Source organism: Dromaius novaehollandiae, chromosome W, assembly GCF_036370855.1.
Source record: "Dromaius novaehollandiae isolate bDroNov1 chromosome W, bDroNov1.hap1, whole genome shotgun sequence".
NCBI lineage: Eukaryota > Metazoa > Chordata > Aves > Casuariiformes > Dromaiidae > Dromaius > Dromaius novaehollandiae.
This window is the reverse complement of record NC_088130.1, coordinates 34,739,531-34,758,969: the sequence shown is the minus strand read 5'-3', so window position 1 is coordinate 34,758,969 and position 19,439 is coordinate 34,739,531. Positions and strand designations below refer to the sequence as shown.

Genomic DNA, 19,439 nt, shown 5'->3' with positions numbered 1-19,439 from the left:
CTACTTCATGGTCCTTAAATCATGTCACTTTTTAATACCTAGACATGATCGTGCTGTTGACAAGGGCACGTTACAAAGGATGTGGTATATACAGCAGGCTTATTGTAGTGTTGGCCTGTCCTGTTGTAAACAACATCTGAATTTCATGTCTAAGACTTCTGACCTCTTTATGGAAGACAACAGACCGATCTTATTATGATCCCTGAGTATTGTAATGAGGAGATGCATTGTAACACATTTTCAGGCACCTGTGTTGCAAGAAGCCACTCTAAAGAAATTTGTTCATAAACATCTGTTTTAGGAAGATGTCTGTCTTCCTCCAGCTTTGCAGTGGAGGAAGACTGGCTTTCTGGATTACTGTCTGCCACATCTAGTTTTAAACCTCACATCTCTCCCCAGGATTGTTTCTAAACTATGGGTGTATTTGGATTGCTCCCTACTAGATGTGGCACATCATGTGTTAAGTTGTTAGCAATCTTTAATTACGAATGCACCATGAAGAATTTGAAGGGGGGAAAAAAATGTGTAAATTCACTTTCACTTGGGTGTGTTTAACCTTTTAGCTGCTGTAAGGGGGCTGTCTATCCATCTGGACTTCTAGAACGTTAGAACCCAGATCAAGGATCGAGTGCCATTTCATTAGTGCTAACCAGGAGCAGCATAAAACCCAGTCAAATGGGTCTTTTTACCTCTTTATACACCCTTGCACTAAGCAGATTCTCCAGCTGTTGTTTGGTAAGAAATTAGATTTAAATTACTGTGCATGATGACAGACTATTCTTACTGTATGTTAGCAACTCAAGTCATTCCTTTCTTAACTGTGGACCACACCACTTAGCTGTGATAACACCTGGATCCATTGTTATGGATTATTCAGCTTGCTGTGTCAACGCTGCTGTGCTGTAACCTTGGGAATGGCAGTGGTGGATTGGTGGGACCATGCTGCTTCTCTGCAAGGTGAACTTCCCAAGTCTCGGAGTTATACTCATTTTTCCTGCCCTTCTCAGACCCGTTCATTGGTATCTGAATTAACCTGCTCAAATCTCTGAGTTAACCTGCTTTCGGTATGATGTTTTGCAGTTTGGATGCTTGTCTGTGATTGTACTTGGTATGAAAGAAGATGGTGAAATTTGATGGTTGCAATCATATTCCTCAGGCTGCTGCTTTACTCCTTATGGCTTGCTGCAGTTAAGAATACCTTTTGTGTCCTTCCTGTGAGCTTTTTAGCTCTTGCTGCAGCAGCTCATGGATTTAAACTGAAAGGTCTTCAGAATTCAATCCCAATGGCTGATGACTCACACTATCATGTTATAAATCACAGCAAACCAGTAGGAGGCAAACAAATTCGGAGTTTATCTGAGTGTAAATGCTTTAAGCATGTGTGCCATGTTTCCTCTTTAAAAAGTAGCCTGACTTACATGCTTCTGTACATGCATATCTCAGCATAAATAACTCAAGCAACCTTTTTGTACTTTGTCTGGATGCTTTCCAGTGGAATAAAGTAGTGTGGGTGATGCCCTTGATCTTGAGTAAGGTTCTCACCTCATAGCCTATGATCAAACTGATAGGCCAATGTGACATTTTTTGGCAGTACAGAGTAACCAAGGCCTTCATTTCTTCCAGTTTTGGTAAACAGTTGCATAGAAATTCATTTTTAACAGTTGTTTCTCTATAAATGAATGTGTCTTAGGTGTTAAAACTGACTTGTTTTGCTTTCATTCTAGCTTTTCTGTCTTACATTTTTCAGATTTTTCATATAATTCTTCTTGACCAGAAGAGCTGTTAGTGTACAGATACAAGTTCTGAAGGGTTTTTGAAAATACTGAGGTAGTTTGCTTTGGTAGAAATGTATTAGATAATAAGCTCTTGAAAAAGCAAATGGTTCTGTGAGCAGCAGAGCTGATGAAGCCTACTTTCTGCCAGATTTATCTCCTGTGTTATCTTTCTCCTCCTTCCTTCTGCAGTGCCTCCCCTGTCTTCTACCTCTTGCTGGCCATGAGGCAGCAGGTGCCATGGCTGGGGTTGGAGCTCTGTACTGATTGACAGCTACCTTTTGGAGTGGTTAAGATGTGAGTTTTAATACCTGCCTTTCCTCCAGATGTTGACTTGTGTGTCTTTCTCCTACCAGCAGCTGATTATTTTGGGGTGGGATGGGGGTGGGACCTTTAAGGAATTTGGTTATCCTTGAGTCTGCTGTCAAATGTGACTGAAGTTAGCCAGCAGTTTTGAAAAGCAGCCAGCTGAGGGAATAATCAAAAAGAAAACACCATGAAAGTAGTTTAGACGATTCTCTGTGAACTATTCTTGTATAGAAGAATTGTAAGAGAGCTTCCCTTGCACATTTCCCCCCCACCCCCCCCCACTAGTTTTCTATCTGTTCTGTCTTGGAACTCCTTACTCTCTATTTCCTTGCTGTGCAAGGCCTCCAGTCTGTCTGATATGCAAGTACACATGCTACAATGTAGAGACAAGTAGTGGACCACTGAACTACAACCAGGGCCTGAACACTTGAACGTGAGCACTGTACTGGGAAATGCTGTAAGGACAGCAACTTTCAGAAACCACTTTTGCCTAGAGATTGGACTGGATGACCTCCTGAAGTGCCTTCCTACCTGAATTATCCTGTGACCCTATTCATAATTAGGGCAGCATGTTTACACTGGGAGAAGGTGTGAGCAGGTAGATCCAAATTCCAGTAAACTGCTTGCTGTAATCCATCTCTATACTGCTTGTTGAGTTTGACCAGTGCACCTAGCTCTTACTGCTTTGTGTGGGATAGCATTTTTTTTTAGTTTTTTTTTTTATTTTATTTCCATTTTTATTTAAAATCTTTGCGGAGAAACATTTGGAGTTGACCTTTTGTAAAGTAACTGAATAGTTTTTGGTTTGAGATGCAAGGTGCCTATTTATGAAGTTATTTTGAAGGGATCAGAATTGTCTGTCAGTTTAATACTGAAAGAAGTGGCAGACTTAAGTATGTTTAGAAGTTTAATGTACAGGGTTATCACACAGAGAAAAGCATGGTGGATGGAGCATGGGCTGAAAGAAGTCTTTGCTCCATCCTTTTCAGTGTTACGGCCACCAGCGCTGAAGTTTACAGAGTTTGTGGCCTTTCAACAGGAACTCTTGATATGTTTTAAAGTAAATGTTGAAGGTTTTGGAATATGTGGTTTGTGTGTGGGTGAAGTCCTTGCTTCTTTTCTTGAAGGTGTTTTATTTTCATCTTTGAAAGCTTCAGTCATATAGAAACCTGACTTCAAAAAACAACCCTTCCTACCCTCAAACTTCCCAAATGAAACTTTACACATCCCTCCAACATTTTTTTTTCTGCTAGTCTGTTTCAAGACTTGTATCCTATCAACCAGCTAGATACAGTTAGATTCCTGAAACTATTCATCTTATCACTTTATATATAAATATTAACATAAAATATTGGATGGGAACTTAGCATTTTAAATAACAAATCAGTAATGTGTTATAGGTGCACTGATATTTCAAGCTGTAGGTTACCCTATCAAGCTCCAAGAAAAATATATTCTTGTCAAAAACTTTTAAAAGTCAACCTACTTTTCTGTATTTTCTAGATTCAAAGAAAATGTTATCTTCCTCATTATGAAAACATTGATTATGGAGGATAGAGGCTTGATGTGATTTTTTTTCTTTTTCTTGGCTAACAAGAGTTCCTTCATGCTTGAAGGAGCTTAATTTTGTATTTGAAGTCATGAGTTTAGCAAAACTTTTGTCTACTCCCTTAGAAAGAAGCTGTTAGAAGAGACCTAATTCAGATTACTTATATATTGCAAGGGCCTAAAAAGTTGGTAGTAGGATTCTTTGTGCAAGAAATCTCTTCTGTATGGAGGGCTTTTCCATTCAAGTTACTATGTTCCCCTCCAGACAGCTCTGTGGTATCCTAACAAAAGCCAATCAAAATCATTTGTAAGATTTTTATGGTGGACTGGATATGGACTTGGTATAAAAACAAGCTTTCTTGCTTTTAAGTAATCCAGTTTTGGGTGTCCAGGACCAGTTCCCTCTATATACTTCTTACCCACAGTGTCTTTAATTTTTCCCTACTTTTCAGTGAGCAGGTTAGCCGAAAGATAGACATGACCAGAGGCTTGATTAAAATGTAGTTACATGTGAAATAGGAGGCCTATCTGACACTTGTTAAAATTGAGAGGAATTTGAACTCTTGTTTTATACTGTATTTTCAGTGATCTGTTAACTGTTAAAGACAAATTTTAAGGAGACAAGCTTTTCTCTGATTGGCCCTGATCTAGTTTCTTATCTGCAGGGAATGTTTCAAGGACTGTATGAGCTATATCTTAAATGATGAGCTCAATCAGAATTGTAATTTTTATATTTCCCTTCTTGTGCAAGAAAAATATGCACTTATTTTTTCTCCTTTTTTTCCAGGGATTGAGTGAAAAGTTGTTTTAAGAAAAATGGTCAAACTGATATTTTATGTGTGTATCTGCCAGCACCTTGGTAGTTTTTCCTTTAATAAAAAACTCAGTAACTAGCATATTCAGAAACACCTTTAAAAATGTATTGGTTTATCTTGCAACATAGAGAGTTTTCTATCTTAACTACTTTTGTTGAATACAATATGGATTACTGGGATAGAGAAAATGTAGCCAAGGCAGTGACATCAATGCAGTGGGAGTGCTGTGCAGTGATGTAGCTGATCCCCAGTCATGATGTGAGACATGGTCAACTATGTGCAAGGGAGACATCTTCTTGAAGTGCAGAAATGCACAAGATGTTATCTTGTTGACCTAAAATTACAGTAGGCAGAAAGGCATAGAAATGTTTTCTGAAAACAAATCTGAGAGAGAGAATAACAGAGCCCTTGAAAGGATGTGCTGTTTAGTGTTTCCCGCGCTTTGGCTCAGTCAGTTATCTTTGAGGTATTACTATCATGCCTTTTGTTCATCAGGTAACATACATTCTTTTCTGTTTCAGATCGAATTCAGTTGCCCAGGAATATGATTGAAAACAGTATGTTTGAAGAAGAGCCTGATGTGGTTGATCTTGCCAAAGAGCCTTGCTTACATCCCCTGGAGCCCGATGAAGTGGAGTATGAACCAAGGAGCTCCCGGCTCTTGGTGCGTGGCCTTGGAGAGCATGAAATGGATGATGATGAGGAGGATTACGAATCATCAGCGAAATTGCTGGGGATGTCCTTTATGAACAGAAGCTCCGGTCTCCGGAATAACATGGCTGGCTATAGACAAAGTCCGGATGGCTCCTGCTCGGTGCCCTCTACGAGAACCATGGTGGTTTGCACAGTTGTTCTTGTGATTGCAATTTCAGTAATAATGGTGATTTATCTTCTTCCCAAATGTACCTTTACCAAAGAAGGCTGTCATAAAAAAAACCATACAATGGAACTAATATACCCTTTGGCAACTAATGGAAAACTATTTCCATGGGCAAAAATTAGGCTTCCTACTGACGTTGTACCACTGCATTATGATCTTGTCTTGCAGCCAAACCTAACCACTCTGAAATTTGCAGGTTCTGTAAAAATAGTGGTTAACGTCATCCAGGTAACTTGGAAGATTGTGCTTCACAGCTCAGGACTTAATATCACCAAGGCAACCGTTACTTCAGCAGGAGGGAATCAAGCAAAGCCAGTGGAATTCCTGGAATACCCACTGCATGACCAGATTGCAGTCATGGCTCCCGAAGCTCTTCTTGTAGGACAGAATTACACCCTCAGCATAGAGTTTTCATCTAATTTATCAGATACCTACTATGGTTTTTACAAAATTTCTTATGAGGATGAGAAATCTAAGCAAAGGTATGCCCACAAATGCTGCTTCTCATTTCTGTTACTTCTGTAGGTTGTGTTCATGTGCATGTCTGATTTTTGGTAACTGTGCTTTGAGACACATGATGAGGGTTGGATTCCCCGCTTCTTGAATGTTTGGTCTCTACAATTAATCCCTATAGGACAAAATGGATCTTTAATCTCTACAATTAATCCCTATAGGACAAAATGGATCTTTAATCTCCTATTGTTTTAAACTCGAACTTTAAAAAATCCTTTAACTTTTCCCTTGTGTTGTTGACACTTTATGCAAAGATCAGCTGTCTGGGAGGGAGAAGTTATCCATGAATAAAATCAGCATTATTTGGAAAAACTGTCTTTTGTGGGCGAGTTGATTAAGGCAGGGTAGCCTCTTCCTCAGTTCAGTGTGTTTTTTTGTAGTTGTAGATACCTGTGGTGTGGGGGTTTTTTGTTTGTTTGTTTTTTCTCTTTGCAGGTGTTCTTGGCTGGTAGATAGGGACGTGGCTGTGGGGGATCAGTGCTTTCTTACCAAGAAGGCTAGTGAGAATACGCCGCACTCCACCCCCTTTAAGAGGGGCTGTAGGCTGATCATAGAGTTAGGATTGTTTACGTCCTTGTTAGAACATATCAGTCTATGCAGGTCTTTTAGGAACAAAAATGGAAACAAATGGAAAGAGTAGTCTGGATCAAGTTCAGACTCCTTTGCTGACAGGAAAGTAGTCAAGAAGGGTCTACAAAAAACCTGCTAAATAAAATAAGGACATAAACACTTAACAGCTTGCTCTAAGAAATGCTAAGACCTTAAGTTAAAAAACAAAAGGGAGGGGGGAATGTGATGCTGAGGAAGAAGCAAGAAAAAAGTGTTATCAAAGTTACAAATTTCTGCTACCAGAGTGAGTTTTTGTGAAAATGCTCAAAGCATTAATAAGTAGATTTTGTTCCCTGAAAAGGGAATGCAGAATTTAATATTAATCACCACCAGCCTGACCTTTTACAAATTGACAATGTAGGCTTGAAGTTATCCTCTGGAGAGAGGATCATACTGGGGTTTTATTTATTTTCACTGACTTTAAAACAAAACTGTTCATTGAGCTGTCACTAGCTTTTTCTGTGAGACTCCTTGAAAAATAAAGCAGAAGCATGGGAAAATTGGTCATAATTTTTCTCTCTCGAGATCTAATCACTGTATTTCATTCACGCTTGGATTATTCAGGTCCCTCAAGGATAGCTCATCTTAAAAAAAATAAAATAAAATAAAACCAAAAAAGCTACTTGTTGTAAAGATGATTTCCTAGACCATTAGGAAGGTGCCCAAGATAAGGAAGAAGTATTCCTATTACTTTACTCTTTAAATAAAAATACAGCAAACCTTGTTTTAGATTCAGCAGGCCTCTCTCTAAGCACTACTAACAAGAGACTTTTAAACCAAAAGGCAAATATCTTTTCTACATACAATTTACCTTTAAAGTTCCCCTTGAATAGACCAAGTACATCTGTGACATACTACTGAAGTGTAGAAGAAGTTTGCATATATTTGGAAACAACTGGTGCTGCTAAAACAACTGGTATGTTCAGAGGAACTGTAGAGCATAACCTGGTTCTTAAATTGATCAGTAACTGAGATAAAACTTTTTTCCCTCCTACGTGTTCCTGTTGGTCCTTACACGATGTAGTCTGGGGGCTTTTTTTTAAGGGATCAAGCATTTAAAGAAAGAAATCTGAGTTGAAGGATTACTGCACTCTGTTCAGTTTGCCTGTGTCTCTGACTGGCGAACATGAATCTGTCTTACTGAGGTGCAAACGTAGGTGACTATTCAGGAAGAAAATGCTTTCTGTAAGCCTCTTACAAAAAGGTTGTTCCTGAGCATGCAGTAAAATGTTCTAGTGTATGCCTGATGATTGGGAATAATCTCTTGTCATTTGGAAAGTCATTGATAGCCTCTTTACTCTGGCATTATAAAGAAAATGCCAAAGGTTGTCTTGCTGTCATGGGAATGCCTCAGATAATAAAGAATCACAAAGGGTAGATTGCATCAGAAGAATATTATCACAGGATGAAATGAAATGTTGTCAGAGCTAAGTAGCTTATCACAAACATTACAAGACATGCATTACCATGAAATATGAAGAGAAATGAGAGTAAGTGCAGTGAGTCCTTGCAGTAAGAGTCCAGAAGGCAAAAAGCACTTAAAGCATTTTAAATACTCTCTTTTTTTTTTTAGTTTCAATTTTTCTTCCTAGACTGATGTAGCTGGAGCTTTAAGTTTTTTCCTTGTATTTACTGTAATAGAAAGAGGATATGTAACTGGGCAGAGATAAAGATGATCCGTCACTGGTATGGGTTTATATGGTGGTGGTGGTGTTGCTTTTTTGGTCTCCCTTCAGTGCAGCAGTACCTACTTTTATTCAGGGAGAGGATGTAGTACACCCTTTAACTTGTGTATTTTTTTAGTAAATCCTGTTCAGATAACTTTTCTGCTTATACCAGCATGTCCATTGCCTTTCCTGCCCCTTTTTATTTCCAGGGGCACTATATGCTTAACGTTGGTTGTTTTAGAAATACAGGCTATTACAAGACATCTGTTTTTATTACATTTTAACGTAAAACTTGAGCTATTGAGTTGCTATTGCAACTTGAAAAAGATTTTTCTTATAGACTAGTCTCTTTTTTTTTTTTGAAGGATTTTTTTTGCATTGTAAGAAAAGTAGTAAAATCTATCAGATGGCAAGATGACTCACTATTGCCAAAAAAAAGGCAGTAAGTTGAGCCCTATTTGGGCTCAACTAAAAAAAAAAAGGCACAAGTTGAGCCCTATTTATATTTTTATGCAAAAGGGTTCCTTGCTTTTTTTTTTCCCCCTTTTGTAAAATCTCAGGCTAAAGGAAAAAATATGAAATTCACGACACCAACTACAAGACTGTTGGTGAGAGGGGAAGAAAAGAGTAAAGAAGTCGAAAGTAGAAATGGAGGCAAATTCTAAGGAATAGGCAGCAATGTGACTCCTCAGAAAAGCTGTAGGTTCAAAAGCATTGGAGTGAAAATCTGGAATAAGTTCTTGCTCTCCATGGGACAAAAAGAAAAGCTGTGGGGGGGAAACAACAACGAAAACTTGTGGGTAGTTTAGCAGTAGTTGGAGCTGCTATTCTCTCCGCTATTTAGCCCTTAATTAGACTTGAATGAGCAAACTTCTTGTTGAGCTCCTGGGGTTGTGTTGTAGAATTCAACTCAAAGATGCCCTCTAAGAAAAGCCATAATTTCTGCAGCTAGTTAATATCAAAATACTCAAGAGGAGGAGGGAACATGCACCTCTGGGAGACAGATGATGTGCTCCTCTGATAAAGCTAGCTGTGGGTTTAAAGGCAGACAAGTGCATGGGCTTGCACAGCATCCATCTCCTAGCCAGCAAAGGGAGCAGGGAGATGGTCAGATGAATTGTGGGAGCAGCTGCAGAAGGAAGCTCAATGGTTAGGTGCAAAAGTTTTCTTGTGGCTTCTCTGCCACTGAGGTTTCAAAACTTTCATTTAGTGGGCATGCCTACTAAAAGAATTTTTCAGTTTGCTTTAAGTTTTGTTCTTTCTTACTGAGGGACTTGCAGCTGATTGGCTTATATTTTGGTGGCTGTTTTGTGATTGCGTTGTTCCAGGTATAAGCTAAGAAAGCAAAAAACAGCCTAGCAGATGAACCCTCAAATAAACAATTGATCTTAAACCTTTTGTTTATAATCCTAATTAAACACTTAGTAACTGGACCAATCCAGTCATCTGCCACAGCAAAACTGCCATATTGAGCTATTAAAAGTTTTTTGTAGAAAAATGACTGTTCTATAATATACAGAAGCTGACATTTCTCCTTTTCATATTTTTAACTTGCTCTCCTCTACTCTTTTCATTAGGTGGTTTGCAGCAACTCAGTTTGAGCCTCTGGCAGCAAGGTCTGCTTTTCCATGCTTTGATGAACCAGCATTTAAAGCTACCTTTCTAATCAAGATCCAGAGAGATGAACAACTTTCCACCCTGTCAAATATGCCAAAGGTACTTACTTTTGTGGAGGAATTTTAGTAGAGGTATCCTCTGTGTAATCTGTTTAAGTGCTTTTTATTATGTTTTTGTTGCGATGATGGCTAGCAGGTTGACTTGAGCAGGTAAGCTATAAACTGTATGACTTTATAAAGAAGTGACTGTTTCTTCCTCAAGGGCTTGGACTAAGTAGCTTTATGGAGGAAACAACTGTTTAATACACTGCATAATGTAGGGATGGTATCGTAGGCACAGTTGAATGGCTACAGGAGGGATTCCTGTTGCGCGTAAATGTATCACTGTTTATAAGGATTTTTGTTATTGGTTGCATCAGTCTCAAACGACCTTAAGATACTGTTTTGAGGTTTCCGTGTTTGCTGATATTGCACATGTGCAGAAGACTGGAACATATCTATCAGTAGTATGTGTACCCTGGGAACAATCTGTGAAAGGGATGCCTCATCTGGAAGGATGTGCTTTTAAGCCTGAGCAAAAGGAAATAGGGTGTGAATAGGGACTCAACTCCAGCATTTGAATGAGGGGTCTGAGGTCCAGTCAGCTAGACCCTTGCAGCCAAAATCTTGTAAGAGCATATCTGTATTTTATGATGACCATTAAGCCTTTGGAGATACCTGTTCATTTGGACAGTCTAGCAAGACTAACATTACCTATTCTGTCTCTGGATGGGGTCCCCTCTCATCAAAAACTTATCAGCTTTTATCACCCGATAGAAACTGATTAATACTAGTATTAATCTAACCAGTAACGGAAAAAACTATGCAGTTGGTGTTGGTGGAGCATGTATGTACACAGTGTAATTAGGATTCCAGAAGGTTGTCTAAGACTCGGGTGCTGATGTAGCTATCCTGTTTTTGAAAACCAATCTAATGTGAAATAATCTCTTGCTCATACTGGGTGAATACGTAAGTTCATGGGTTTGTGGTCATTCTCAACAATTACGTTTACAGGATTGCAACACTAGTTTCCAGCCCTAAAAGTATTTTATTTGCTGTTCTCTTCACTGATAGAATTGCAATATAGACTTTGCTGGACAACTCTCCTGTATTATGTAAATAGGGAAGGGTGCTAGCTCACTTTCCTCTGCTAGGAGTTGGAGGAGTGGCTTGAGGCAGCTTTCATAAAACAGGTTTGTAGTTTTTCATCTATAAAAAGCATATATACCCTGATATACCCTTAACATCTAGCCCCTTGGCTGCCAGCTTGGCTGAGAATGACCGACAGATGGAGTGGAGGGGAAAATAACCATCGGTTCCACTTCAACTGTGGTTGGCTAGCTAAGGAAATTGGTTGGGGTTAATTAAAGAGTCTTTGCAAAGCAGGGAAAATTTCATAAAGTTAAGTAGAAGATATTTATTGCAAGCTTCTGTTCGCAGATTCTGTTGCTGCTCTAGGAAGGAGGATGTCTGTCAGGGTCATTAGGTGCTACTATTTCATTTTACCTTAAAATCCACAGTGCTGTCCTTTAAATCACATGTCTTCACTATGACTCTTTGCTTCCTTCTGGAAACTTCCCCTATTTAGGAATCCCCTATTTAGGAATCTTTAATTCCTATTCAGAGGCTTGAAATGAGAAGCATTACCTGCCTGCTGTCTTTTAGTATATCTGTGAATGCCCACTGTTGTTGGTAATAGTTTTGTCCAGAAGAATAAGCAGTGGCCCTCGCTATGGCAGCAGGCATACCTACTTCCTTGCCTTTCTCCCACCATATGAGGGGGTACATCCCTTCTCACCTGCCTTCTTCAGTAAACGCTTTGTTTGGTCACTTAATCTAGTCACTCCATCAGCTTCCCTAATTTCTCCCCTGAGTTCACTCAGATTTCCTATCTTTTGTGCAAGGTGTTTGTGCAACTTTGTGGGCAGGAAGAAGTCTCATCTGGGGAACTAGCACTTTTGTTCGTGGCATCAGGCAAGGCTGTGAGAGTTCAGGCTGTGTCTTCCTGTAAATTTGCAAGTGGGTCATCTGACGCAGTGCACGGTGAGTGTCAGCAGCTATGAGCAGCTGTTCCAGCCTTCCCAAGATGATCTGCAGGGAAGCTGCTTGGAGTTCACGCTCTGTGTTGCCAAGTTTTGTGGCTTGAATTCAGTGACTGGTTCAACAAACATGCCTGAAAGGGCAGCTCTTGTTTAGTTGTCTGAGGATCATCCTGTGATTAATCTGGAACTAGCTGGCTCCTGCAGCGTGGGGACATGTAAACTAAATCTGGGAAAGAAAGACTGTTATTTGCCTTACTTTTGCATCCTCCCATAACCTCTGCCTTGCATTCCCAGTCACACAAAGCATGCATCTGTGGGGCTGTGTGCTGAGGAGGGAGCTGCTCCCCACCCGATCTGTCCCTGCTCAGCTGGGAAGGCTGTTACAGAGCAGCTGGCAGCTCTGTTGGTGCTGTCAGAGGGTACTAATGTTTTATACTTGACATACATGCACACTACAAGGTGTCAACCACATGGAGAAAATCTGCTGAAGAGCAGCTACCTTTGCTGTAAGATCATTAATGCATCTCTTTATTCTTCTTCACCTCAGGACTCATTTATATGCAAGTTTCTAGCTTTTCTTGCTGCGGAGTAGCATTCCTTGCATTGCTCTTGCAATATTGTTTTCAAGGAGATAAAGTGATCTGAAAATGGAGGTTTGGGAAGTGTGACCTTGTAACCATTCTCAGTGTAGTGAAAAATAGGATGTATTGTGCCTTTTTATCATTTTTAAACATTGATATTATGAATTTTCCCTATTGGCCACTTTAGCTATATAACTAGCTGTTCCTGGACTGGGAAGAAAAACTGCTACGTCCCTTGGTTCCAGCATGGTACCATACATACAATCATTCTTCAAATGGTTTATGATGCTCCTGCATCATAAATTCCTTTTGAGATGACATAATGCCTCTGGCACCTCTCTTCTTGGCTTCTTCATTCCTGCCACTCTTTGTCATACCATTTGTGTTAGCTACAAATGTCCTTCCTCTTCTGCCTTGAGTACTACATCTGTTCTTCTCAGCTACCTACATGTGCTATAGGCAGAAGCTGCTGTGCTTCCTTTAAACTGAGATCCCTCCTACCTTCTTGTTAGTCTTTTCCATCAAGTGGTTGTCACCTCCCTTCCCTGCATTCTCTGTCTTGTTGCATTCATTCTTGCTATCTGACCTTTCTCTTGATGTCCTGTTTGTCCATTTTTTTTGTTTGCAACTTCTATTGAGATTTTTATGATGAAATGTTTAAAAGCACATTAAAAATTATCATCTGCTCTTTTCCTGTTCCCACCCCATCTCTGTTTTAACATTTGGTTGCTCCCTTATCTGTGTGATTAATAAAGATTTGAAAAGCTTCCAGTTGTGGAACAAAGAAGAAATCAAAAAAGATCTTTACAGGAGTGAAGCTGTATATTTAGTGCTGTGGATCAAACGCTAGTTCTCAATTCAAAGGAACAGGTCAGGTTTATTTAAAACTTATCAAGAAGTAATAAGAACATACCAAACAAGTGAATTAATGATTTTGCTAATGCGTAAACAGCAAATTGAAAACAGTTACCTTACTCTTATCCGTTTATGCTCCAAACAATTTTGTTCTTTGTTGTTTCCCTTCCCCCAGCTCCTTATTATTTGATACTATATAATTCCTTCTTTTTGCTGTAGAGTCATGACTTCCAAACATGGAGTTGGTTAATGGGTTCAGAAGTGGTGCCTTTGGTGTTTTGCAGTTTTTCAAGAAAACTTTCTCTCCCTTGCTTGTGAATTACAAGAAAATATTTTTGTGACTGTACAAAATAAAAAAAAAAATGGATAAAAACTGTAGAGTATCTACAAGGGTGTCTGTAAAAGTATGCTTCCTCAATGACATTCCTTGTACCAGCAAGTTCTCTTGTAACAATACTAATGCTTTATATATAAAATTTATTTTTCTTGGCATGTTTTTATGATTGATTTCATATTTGTCCTTGATCCTGTAAGTGCTCTTGCACTTGCTGAATTCTTACATTTTAGGCTTAGCCTGGATTGAGTGTTCTGTTAGGTAGCATGATCATCCAGTGGAATCCTGTAACGAACAGGAGTGAATTGATTTTTGGATGCATGAAGAAAGAAATACCAGATGTGAATGAGAGGATCAAATTGTGCTGAAGTATTACGTTGCTCAGATCATTACTAGGATAGGCCCACTTCTAAAAACAAATACTTACAGGTCTGTTGGGGGCGGAGGGGGAAGTACAAGTTCTCCTGTAATAGCTGCAGATCTTGAACGCTATGCTGGATGTAGAGACTTAAGAAGATCAGGCTTTTTAGTTTATCTGTGAGAAGGTTAAAGGGTGAACTTCATCCCAGTCTATAAATACCTACATGGGCAGGAGATCTCAGAAGTGGGGCTTCAACTAGCATATACACAGCCAATATGGCAGCATATAGTGGCTGACTCAAATTCAGGCTAGAAGTAAGTTGCGTGTGTTTTTGAATTTGAGTTTTGGAGGTTTTTAGTGTTGTTTATGGTAATAACTGACTTTGGAAACCATTTATCTGCAGCTGCAGTAGATAGGTTGTCTCCCCTTTATGAAGGAGAAGCTGTAGTCAAGACAGGTTATGGATTTGCTGAAGAAGTTGAAGAATGAAATTCTGTGCATGTACAAAATAGGATGGTATTAGGCTCATATATAGAGATCAGGCTGGGTAATTATACTTGTCTGTTCAGGCCTAAAAATCTATTCATCTTCCAGTGTGGCGGTTGAATGTTTTACAGCAGTTGAATGTTGATCATTTTTGATCTAAAACAATCTTGTCTAAAAATAGCTTTTTAAAATCATATATTTATTTATTTATTCGTGCATTTTTATTTGAGTAGAACTGCTTTCTGGGAACAAATGATAATTCATTTATGAAGTTCCAGAAAACATGTGGGGGCTTTTATATTGGGGGCTTTAAGTGTGAACTAAAAGAAATGAAAGGTTTCTCTGCAACAATGCAGTTGTCTCGTAATACTGCATAATAAATGTACTTTTGGGGTAAGTAGGCTTAAATGTTCAAGGTCTCCTCAAGTTACTAAACTATGATTAATTTAAATATGGATTGTGGGTCTTGTCTATCCTGTCGAATCATAAGCAAACTTGCACAACATCTTTACTTTTTGGTTATAAGCTGTTGCTAGCCACTTGTGAAGTAATTCTGTTACTTACCACTGACTGTTTGCATGTCTTAGTCTTCTGTTGACTGCAATAGTAACAATATTTCCTTCTACCTGCAGAAAGCCACTACTCCTGTGACAAATGGAATTGTTCAAGATGAGTTTTTTGTGAGTTTGAAGATGAGTACCTACTTGGTAGCCTTCATTGTTGCAGACTTGAAAAACATCAGCAAGGAAACTAATGGGACTCTGGTATGTTTGTTACCCTCAAAGTACCCTCTCAAAAAAAAAAAAAAAAAAAAAAGCCCTCCCCCTACCCCCAAAAGCCTACATGCTATTTACATCACAAAACCCTTTTTACCATGTGTGCCAGTAGGGCTGCAATTATGCGCCTCTTTATCCTCAGAATCCTGTTAGCTACATCCAGCGTGCCCCCCCCCCCCCCCAAATGCTTTGCAGTAGGGCAATTTCAGACCAACTATAAGTCTGTATTTAGTCACTTTAATACAGTTGTTTAATTATTTTGTGTTTCGTCAGTCTAGCAGTTGGTCTTGTTTAGTCTTCGTCCTTTGCAGGGATTTGGTCTGCAGGGTCAGTGAGCAGTTCCTGCAATGTGTGCAATTACAGTAAATAAATAAATAATATGGTAATACTAAAAGAGCCTCCTTAATCTTACTTACAAGAGGTGCAAGAGTTTCATATGAGCAGTGATTTTCATGGCTGTAGCAGGAACTGCCCCTTTGTGGTGATATGTGGGAAGTGTCAGTATCTGCCTAGAAAAAGCCAGCGGGGTTAGTGCTAACAGAGCTTCAGGGGGAGAGGAAACTCTTTTCAGAAGCAGTACTGAGCATTGTTATCTTCTAGGCTAGCAAAGTGTTAGCATGGTCTGTCTAAATCTCTTTAATCTAGCATACAGAGGTAAAGATACTGGGTTTGTATCAATACACTTTCCTTCTGACTTGGACAAGTAATTCTAGTTACAGCTTAGTAAGGTGGCTTGAAGCTAGCTTGAAGAACTGCATCTCCCCCCCCCCCCCCCCTTCTCCCCAGCCCTTGTGACTGCTATTCAGCTCTTTAATTAAACTCTTTCTTTTCTGGCAAAAGCATTTAGCCTGTCCTCTACCAGGGAGAATAGTAACAAGTGTACTAAAAGTTTCATGTTTGCAGAGAGCCTGAAGCAACTGTCTTTGTGGTATGCTCTTCTGTGTTCCTAATAGTGAGTTTAACTTGCATGGATTGTTAGCATTTTCATGTCAGTATTTTAGAAGTATTTTATGGCAGAGCAAAGCATGTAAGAGGGGAGAGGAAGACTGAATGATGTATTCTGACTGAGGGAAAGTGGTTCTTGCATATGCTCCTCCTTCATTCTGACCACTAGAAGCAATAAAAGACCAGGAGAATGACCTGGGTTTTTGAGCCTCCTAAGACTTAACCAAGCTAGGGAAGTCCAGCAGAGCTTAGAAGGCACCCAGTCCCAAGGAATCTACCAATGTATAGGAGTGCTTATCAGCTTAAGGAGAGAAAGCGTAAGAATGATCATAGCAAGTCAGGCCAAAGTCTAGGTGGTGGGATGTTCTACTGCCAACAGAAGGTAATAGGCCTGGGGAGACTGTAAGAAGAGGGCATGTTTTTCTAGAGATGTGGTCTCAACTTCCAGCAATTTGTGGCCTGTAGAGTGAAAGAATCTGAACTAACTGGTTCACATAAAATAAGCTTATTGTCATGGATGTTATAATGACAAGTTCAAACTTGGAGTGTGTAAAGTTGCTTTGTGTTTGTAATGTAATGATTTCTTTTTCCAGACCCCTAAAGATCCCAAATAGCTTTTTTTGTTTGTTTTCAAGCTTACAATTTGCAGCTGATAAGGCTTTGTACTTTCAGCAACACTGGATTAGATCTCTGCTGCTGTGTGCTTGGTTCTGAGTTGTTCAAAAGTTAAAAGGGCACCCTATCCATCTATTTGAAATGTTGTTTGTTCTGATTCATAGCCTCGCAAGAAGGGCCAAATTAAGGTTTTCTTGTCAGTGGTTTTGTTGATTTGGGGGGGTGTGTGTGTGTGTGTGTTAGGGCTGAAAATATAAAGGGGAACAAAAAAATTAGTCTCAACGTTTTTTTTATGTGTGAGAAGACATCCTAAATCTGGATGAACAGGGATCTTGTAACCTAATCAAAGTTCTTATTGTTGTAGCTACCTTGGCGTGAGTGGAGGGAGATTTTAAATTCTCAATTTTTTGAAAGCTTTTTACACTGAATCTAATGTAGCCCCTAGCTTAGGGGAATGGATGAACTTGACGCAAATCATTAGTTCTTGAGTGAATTTCTTGCAGGTGGTATTAGCGTTGTCATAGTGATAGCTGAAAATTACAAATAAATCAAGATTTGCAGGGAGGATCAGTTAATAACTCATGGGGTGTGGAAGGGGAAATAGATGAACTCCTGTTTGTGCAAACCCTTCTTGAGGACTGCCCTAAAGGTGTCATAAAACAGCTGATAGCCTTGTGCTGTCTTTGCTTACGTTTCTGTTAATTGGATAGTCTGTATGTTCTGTATGTAGCAAAAATCTTCAAAGACAGCTTGATAATCAGTGTTTGTAACTTATGTGTGTCCCAAAAGTGTGCCGCAGAATTTGGTCCTGTCTGTTGTGGGGAGTTCTGCCTGCTTCTTTCTTACTTGCTTCTTTCTTACTTCTAGAGCTTTTTGTGGCTGTACATTTTGAAATATTTTCTTTTCTTTTTGGACTAGGTATCCATCTATGCCATACCACAGCATCTAAACCAAGTTGGATATGCTCTAAACACATCAGTGAAGCTTCTGGAATTTTATCAAAAGTACTTTTTAATAAATTATCCTCTTGAAAAATTAGGTAAGGCGTTTCTGAACTTTCCTTTTTCAAACAACAACAAAAAAGGAAACCGTAATCAACTCTGACAAATACAGGGAAATTTTCCTGTCTTTAAAATGTGCTAAAAATATAGATAATATAAAACATCCCTGAAATAAGGCTTCCCAAAAATTATTTTAAAAATTGACTAAATGTTTGGCTGGGCATGAGTGTTAAGTGGTTCCCAAGCTGGAAAATTGTGAGCTTTTTGACCTCGTATTGTTTAGACTTGTATGTTACATCAAAGGAAGAGTTCAGTGTCCTTCTAAACATTATGTGCTTGGATAGGGAGATGCAAAACTCTCTCTGTGAGACATGTGCACCTGTCTGTTATGTGCAGCCTGACTATTCTGTGTGTCTGACTGGCAGAGTTCTTAAATGCAGTCTTCTAAGACCACTGCCTTCAGTAGTAGCAGCAACAATTGCTGGTTACTTGTGTCCATGCAAGATCTCTAGACAGGGTTTATGTAGTGCTTTAAAGTTTTTTGTTGTAGAGTATTGCTAGAGAAACATACTATAAATCTAGGGGTGGCTTCTGTATTTGAAAATGAGCCACAGGATTTAAATAACGAGTTTTTTAGGGCTTATGTAATGCAATAGGTAGACTTGAAATACAGAATTGCTTTAATTAACAATTTTCAACAATAACCATAGCCTCTTTCAAATCTTTTCCAGATCTCGTAGCTATTCCTGATTTTCAGTCAGGTGCTATGGAAAACTGGGGCTTGATCACCTTCCGAGAAACAACTCTCTTATATGACAACAAAACCTCTTCAGCAAAGGATAAAAAGCTAATAACTGCGGTGATAGCTCATGAGCTGGCCCATCAGGTATTTGATCATTGAATCGTTTAAATGCTTTTTTAAAAAATGGAGTCATCTCGCATTTTAATTACCCTCCTTGCCCTCACCGTGACTATGGTGCATGTTATATCTGTTCAGAATGCTGTATTATCTCCAGTATAAAAGGCAGAGTGCAGCTCTTTTATGATCTACATACTGAGGTGTTCATACAAAAACATTACTGTGGTTTCGACTAAACTCTTTTGGCACAAGATCCTTTATAAAGCTGAGGACGAATGGAGTGTCACTGTACTCATTTTGTTACTTCGTAGGTTTTAGTGAGAATGTATCTTATTTATGGAGAAAAAGGATTATGTTTTTGGTTTGTCATAGTGGTTCGGCAATCTAGTAACTATGGAGTGGTGGAACGATCTTTGGCTGAATGAGGGATTTGCCACTTTCATGGAGTACTTTGCCATGGAGGAGATCTTTCCAGAATTACATTCAGTAAGTGCTTAATATAACTAGATTTTTATCTTCACTAAGATCTGTTTTTTAATACTGACCACAAAGGACTGATATTTATGAACTCACACTGAAATTTACTTTGTGGACCATTTAAATTATTTCTTTTGCTTTGGCACTTTGATAACACTGAAGGTAATGTTTTTTTAATGAATTTTGGTTTTCTCTTAACACTTGTTAGTGAAGAGGTAACTAGAAATGTGCAGAAATGTCTGGAAATGTCTACGTGCAATTTTTCTTTTGTTACATAGCTAAAATATTCTCTGAAAAATAGTGGTCATTAGAAGCTGTGTCTGTGTACCAAATTATAAT

At 39.0% G+C, this 19,439-nt stretch overlaps 1 protein-coding gene across 2 annotated transcripts in view; it reads left to right on the top strand.

Annotated features, from left to right (window-relative positions):
* LOC112980261 (leucyl-cystinyl aminopeptidase) overlaps positions 1–19,439 on the top strand; it is a 68,338-nt gene that overhangs the window by 22,932 nt on the left and 25,967 nt on the right. Inside the window, exons 2-8 of one of the 2 annotated variants that reach the window (XM_064500474.1) lie at positions 1,965–2,069; positions 4,966–5,806; positions 9,691–9,829; positions 15,060–15,191; positions 17,682–17,802; positions 18,496–18,650; positions 18,996–19,109. In XM_064500474.1, coding sequence (XP_064356544.1) covers positions 4,989–5,806; positions 9,691–9,829; positions 15,060–15,191; positions 17,682–17,802; positions 18,496–18,650; positions 18,996–19,109 — 1,479 coding nt within the window. In that variant the 5' untranslated portion in view covers positions 1,965–2,069; positions 4,966–4,988. The remainder of the gene's footprint in view (positions 1–1,964; positions 2,070–4,965; positions 5,807–9,690; positions 9,830–15,059; positions 15,192–17,681; positions 17,803–18,495; positions 18,651–18,995; positions 19,110–19,439) is intronic. The other variant, XM_064500473.1, reaches the window with a different exon arrangement.